The sequence below is a fragment of the Littorina saxatilis genome, linkage group LG16, assembly GCF_037325665.1.
Source record: "Littorina saxatilis isolate snail1 linkage group LG16, US_GU_Lsax_2.0, whole genome shotgun sequence".
In the NCBI taxonomy this organism is placed as follows: domain Eukaryota; kingdom Metazoa; phylum Mollusca; class Gastropoda; order Littorinimorpha; family Littorinidae; genus Littorina; species Littorina saxatilis.
In genome coordinates, this window is record NC_090260.1 from 20,576,916 (window position 1) to 20,583,509 (window position 6,594).

The window sequence follows — 6,594 nt, forward strand, 5'->3', positions numbered from 1 at the left end:
TCAAGGCAACTTGGCACTGTCAACATGCTGCTGCAAAGTGGGGCTGATCCATATGCTTCTGACCAAGATGGAAAAACACCTCTACACACGGCCTGTTTTCATGGCTGTATCGATATTGCAGAACTCTTGATGCAGTATGGAGCTAGCTTAGAAGCAAAAGACAAGCTTGAAAAGACGGCACTGCATACAGCTTGCGAAGAGGGGCATGCTGAGTTGGTCCAGTTTCTGATTAAGAAAGGCGCAGCTACAGATGTTAAGGCAAAATTAGATTTACACAGCTTATTTTTAAAGTGCGCAAAAAATAACCTTGCTGAGCCCATACTATCACAAATATTTGAAGACGATGAGGATGAGGAGGATGAGCCAGAATATCATACCGCCCTAGAACTGTCATGCATCAAAGGTCATGACAAGGTGGTGTCTTTACTTCTTGACGCTGGTGCTGATGTTGAGGCAGAGGATGAACACAAATTCCGCCCACTGCACTTTGCATGTATGATAGGGCATAACAAGGTGGTGTCTGTACTTCTTGATGCTGGTGCGGATGTTGAGGCAGAGGATGAAGACAAAGTCCGCCCACTGCACCATGCATGTATGATAGGGCATAACAAGGTGGTGTCTGTTCTTCTTGATGCTGGTGCGGATGTTGAGGCAGAGGATGCAGAGAAACTCCGCCCACTGCACCATGCATGTATGATAGGGCATAACAAGGAGGTGTCTGTACTTCTTGATGCTGGTGCTGATGTTGAAGCAGAGGCTATGGACAAACTCCGCCCACTGCACGGTGCATGTAAGATGGGCCATGACAAGGTGGTGCAGCTGCTGATCAGTGCTGGTTGCAGTGTAACAGCAGAAACAGATAACTTTTCCACACCATTACACTTAACATGTGAGAGTGGTGACTGTGTGTCAGCCAGGATGTTGCTTGAGCGTGGCGCCCTGCTTGAAGCAAGGGATGGTGATGGTGACACTCCTCTCAACACGGCGTGCTATGGAGGTCACAGGGAACTCGCACTCCTGTTACTTGACCATGGTGCGGATATTCAAACTACAGACAATCTGGGTAATAGTCCACTCCACAGCGCCTGTCTTAAAGGACACACTGACGTAGCCTTGGTGTTGATCAACAGAGCCTTGACCATAGACAAAACAGACCCAGCAGGGGAAACAGCGTTATACAAAGCTTACTGGCAGGGAAAGGTTGACACTGTCAAGATTTTGCTGGAGAAAGGAGCTGACCCACACATTGCAAAGGTGGACGGCAGAACACCTCTCCACACTGCTTGTTACAATGGACACACTGACATAGCGCTAATGTTGATCAACAGAGGTGTGGACATACAGACAACAGACACAAACGGTGAAACAGCACTTTACAAAGCATGCTGGCAGGGCAACGCAGAGACTGTCAAGATGTTGCTGGAGAAAGGAGCTGACCCACACGTTGCAAAGGTGGACGGCAGAACACCTCTCCACACTGCTTGTTACAATGGACACACTGACATAGCGCTAATGTTGATAAATCGTGGTGTTGATATTAACACAACAGACAAAGCTGGAGAAACCGCTCTGTACAAAGCATGCGGTAGGGAAAAGGTGGACACTGCCAAGCTGTTGCTGGAGAAAGGAGCTGATCCACACATTGCAAACAAAGACGGTATCACACCCTTACACATAACATGTCTAAATGGACATACTGACACAGCACTGATACTGATCAACAGTGGTGCTGACATTAATACAACAGACACAGCTGGGGAAACTGCTCTGTACAAAGCATGCTGGCAAGGAAAGGTGGACAATGTCAAGCTTTTGCTTGAAAAAGGAGCTGACCCACACATTGCAATGGGGGATGGCAGAACACCTCTCCACACTGCTTGTTATAATGGACACACTGACATAGCGCTAATGCTGATAAATAGTGGTGTTGATACTAACATAACAGACACAGCTGGAGAAACCGCTCTGCTCAAAGCAGGCAGCCAGGGAAAGGCGGAAACTGTTAAGATGTTGCTGGAGAAAGGAGCTGATCTACACATTGCAAACAAACTCGGTATGACACCCTTACACATGGCATGTTGGAATGAACGTACTGACATAGCACTGATACTGATCAACAGAGGTGCTGACATTGATACAACAAACAAAGCTGGGGAAACTGCTCTGTTTAAAGCATGCTGGCAGGGCAAAGCAAACACTGTCAAGATGTTGCTGGAGAAAAGAGCTGACCCACACATTGCAATGGGGGACGGCAGAACACCTCTACACACTGCTTGTTATAATGGACACACTGACATAGCGTTGATGTTGATAAATAGTGGTGTTGATACTAACATAACAGACACAGCTGGAGAAACCGCTCTGCTCACAGCATGCAGGCAGGGAAAGGTGGACACTGTCAAGATGTTGCTGGAAAAAGGAGCTGACCCACACATTGCAATGGGGGACGGCAGAACACCTCTCCACACTGCTTGTTATAATGGACACACTGACATAGCGTTGATGTTGATAAATAGTGGTGTTGATACTAACATAACAGACACAGCTGGAGAAACCGCTCTGCTCACAGCAGGCAGGCAGGGAAAGGTGGACACTGTCAAGATGTTGCTGGAAAAAGGAGCTGACCCACACATTGCAATAGGAGACGGCAGAACACCTCTCCACATTGCTTTTTACAATGGGAAAACTGATATAGCGGTAATGTTGATCAACAGAGGTGTGGACATACAGAAAACAGACACAGACGGTGAAACAGCACTATACAAAGCATGTTGGCAGGGCAACGCAGAGACTGTCAAGATGTTGCTGGAGAAAGGAGCTGACCCACACATTGCAAAGGTGGGCGGCAGAACACCTCTCCACACTGCTTGTTACCATGGGCACACTGATATATCGCTGGTGCTGATAAATAGTGGTGTTGATATTAACATAATAGACACAGCTGGACAAACTGCTCTGTTCATGGCATGCCAGCAGGGAAAGTTCGACACTGTCAAGCTGTTGCTAGAGAAAAGTGCTGATAGTAATATCCCATCCAAACGAGGCCTGACACCGCTTCACATAGCTTGCAGGATAAACCACGAGTCTGTAGTCAGACTGCTGTTGTCCTGTGGAGTCAACACCAGTGCTAGAGATAAGGCGGGCAACACAGCATGCCAACTTGCAAGACAAAAACAGTTTAGCAATATCACAGAACTTTTTGAATTACACATGGTGGAAGGAAGACACAGACCAAAGAAATGCTTGGTTTCATGAAACAATATTGCAATGACGAAGCGAGCGCCACAGGCTTGAAGAGATGGAGGAATATTGCCAGTGACTTTTACGTGCTTAACATTCTTCACCGCAAAGATGTAGCACTTCCATCATCTCTTTTATTTCTGCTGATATTTTAATGTCATCGCAGTGTGTCAAAAGTCTGGGTAGGGAACACATTTCAGATAATGTAGGACTTCCATCATCTCTTTTATTTCTGCTAATATTTTAATGTCATCACAGTGTGTCAGAAGTCTGGGTAGGGAACACATTTCAGATAATGTAGGACTTCCATCATCTCTTTTATTTCTGCTAATATTTTAATGTCATCACAGTGTGTCAGAAGTCTGGGTAGGGAACACATTTCAGATAATGTAGGACTTCCATCATCTCTTTTATTTCTGCTAATATTTTAATGTCATCGCAGTGTGTCAGAAGTCTGGGTAGGGAACACATTTCAGAAAATGTAAGACTTCCATCATCTCTTTTATTTCTGCTAATATTTTAATGTCATCGCAGTGTGTCAGAAGTCTGGGTAGGGAACACATTTCAGAAAATGTAGGATTTCCATCATCTCTTTTATTTCTGCTAATATTTTAATGTCATCACAGTGTGTCAGAAGTCTGGGTAGGGAACACATTTCAGATATTGTAGGACTTCCATCATCTCTTTTATTTCTGCTAATATTTTAATGTCATCACAGTGTGTCAGAAGTCTGGGTAGGGAACACATTTCAGATAATGTAGGACTTCCATCATCTCTTTTATTTCTGCTAATATTTTAATGTCATCACAGTGTGTCAGAAGTCTGGGTAGGGAACACATTTCAGATAATGTAGGACTTCCATCATCTCTTTTATTTCTGCTAATATTTTAATGTCATCACAGTGTGTCAGAAGTCTGGGTAGGGAACACATTTCAGATAATGTAGGACTTCCATCAGCTCTTTTATTTCTGCTAATATTTTAATGTCATCACAGTGTGTCAGAAGTTTGGGTAGGGAACACATTTCAGATAATGTAGGACTTCCATCATCTCTTTTATTTCTGCTAATATTTTAATGTCATCACAGTGTGTCAGAAGTCTGGGTAGGGAACACATTTCAGATAATGCAGTACTTCCATCATCTCTTTTATTTCTGCTAATATTTTAATGTCATCACAGTGTGTCAGAAGTCTGGGTAGGGAACACATTTCAGAAAATGTAGGACTTCCATCATCTCTTTTATTTCTGCTAATATTTTAATGTCATCGCAGTGTGTCAGAAGTCTGGGTAGGGAACACATTTAAAATGATAATAATAATAATAATGCAAACTTTTATAGCGCTATTCTAGAAAAATGTCTACTCTTAGCGCTTTACAATACATACATCGACCAAGCATACTATACACGCACAGGCAAAGAAAGCGACCAAGCATACTATACACGCACAGGCAAAGAAACCGACCAAACATAAACAAACATACTATGACCAAACATAACCAACATACCATACGCGCGCAGGCAAAAATAACAATCAGCACATGTTATAATTACTGACAACTAATAATGCAGGCATACAATGACAATCCAATACACAGTCTTACACTGTTGGTTTCTTGATCACAAGAAATACTTTTGGGTGAAGTTGATGTTGTTGTGCGGTGTGGTGACGGTGGTGAGGGTTTAAGGGTGTGTGTGTGTGATTGTGTGTGTGTGTGTCAGTGTGTATGTGTGTGTGTGTGTATATGTGTGTGCGTGTCAGTGTGTGTGTGTGTCAGTGTGTGTGTGTGTGTCAGTGTGTGTGTGACAGTGTTTATGTGTGTGTCAGTGTGTGTGTGTCAGTGTGTGTGTGTCAGTGTGTGTGTGTCAGTTTGTGTGTGTCAGTTTGTGTGTGTCAGTGTCAGTATGTGTGTGTGTGTGTGTGTGTCCACATTCTCTTCCCCTTCATTGTGTGAGGGATCACACTGACCTCATACACCAACACAGAAACTGTCCCTCACTGCTACAACCCCCGCCCCCTACATCGCCACTCCCACAGACAGCTGCAGTGTCTGGAACCAACAGACTCTCCTTCCTAGCCACTGTGACAAACGGATTTGCACATAGTGTATATTGGAGTTATGTGACGCAGGTGTACAACGTTTCATGGGCCACGAACTTTAAGTAGGCACCGCAGGGTGAAACGTCATTGACGCAGTGCAGTGTTGATGTGACCAATCAGAGAGGAGTATTGACTGAGGTGGCGTGGTAAAGATAATACAGCCTCAGAACTTTAGAGACCATTGAAAGAAACACAAGTGTCTCCAGTTATTAAAGTTTCTCACCGGGCGCTAGAGGTCGTTTGGGGACTCGTGCCGGTATTGAATCGGTAGATTCGACTGCTGTGTTTACAGGTATTTATTGAATTGATATTTTACTCGGAGATATTATTTTGCTCGGAAATATTGACTTGAGAAATGACCGGGAGAGTCATGTGTGAATTGGCTGAAAAGCGTGAGTTGATGTCAGCCATTGTTGAAAAGGGAATGTTTACATGTTTTTCGGAAATGAAGTCGCTTATGAGTTAGCGGGTGTATATACTGTAACCGCATAAGTTAGTTGACGGTAGTGATAAAGAATGTTATAAAAGTTTATTCAAGTATGGAGACTTATGGTAGTTTAAACTTGTGTATTTTAGCATCCCGGGCCGAGTGGGTCGCGGAAGTATCCCGGGCCGAGAGGGGTCGCGGAAGTTTGGGGAACAGACGGGAGGTTCTACCCTCACGCTCCAGCCGTGAGCTGTGGGAATGCAGGAGGGGGACAGCGTGAAGCGCTGCGAAACGGGAACCCCGTCCCATTCCACCACACGAGACAGTTGTGTGGGTGGGGTGAAGCAGTGCGTGCCACTGTATATTGTGAGTACGACTGAGAGAATTTAACCAGCGTGATAGCTGTACAGAGATACGTTTCCCGAGTGAATAACCACGAGACGTCGAGCGTCGTGGGGTTTGTCATCTGTGTATAACAGAAGTGAATAGTAACAGAAGTATTGTTTGAGACAATGACTTCGTGTGTTTTGAGACAGACGGGCTTTCACGGAACAAAGCCTAAAGTGTTATACGTGTGTGCACGTGAACTGTAGACTGCATGACAAAGTAATATGTACGTAATTATGTGCAGTTAGACTTCTGTGTGTTAACAGAAATAGAACTTCCATGTTGAGCGAAAGTGATTTGTAGAATGGATGTAGAATAATATGTTTATGTTGTGATTGAACATTCTAATAGGGGTACAGGGGCAAAGGGCTGTAACTGTGTTCGTGTCTTTGTGCCTGGTTGGAGTGTTGTGTGTGTGTGTGTGTGAAGGCTAGATAGTAAA

General features: G+C 44.3%; 1 protein-coding gene across 1 annotated transcript; it reads left to right on the forward strand.

Annotated features, from left to right (window-relative positions):
- The first annotated feature begins 467 nt into the window (after window positions 1–467).
- LOC138951471 (ankyrin-1-like) lies at window positions 468–4,872 on the forward strand. The gene has a single exon (XM_070323074.1). It carries the CDS (start codon window positions 496–498, stop codon window positions 3,253–3,255), a length of 2,760 nt encoding a protein of 919 aa, XP_070179175.1. The 5' UTR covers window positions 468–495; the 3' UTR covers window positions 3,256–4,872.
- Window positions 4,873–6,594: the final 1,722 nt, after the last annotated feature.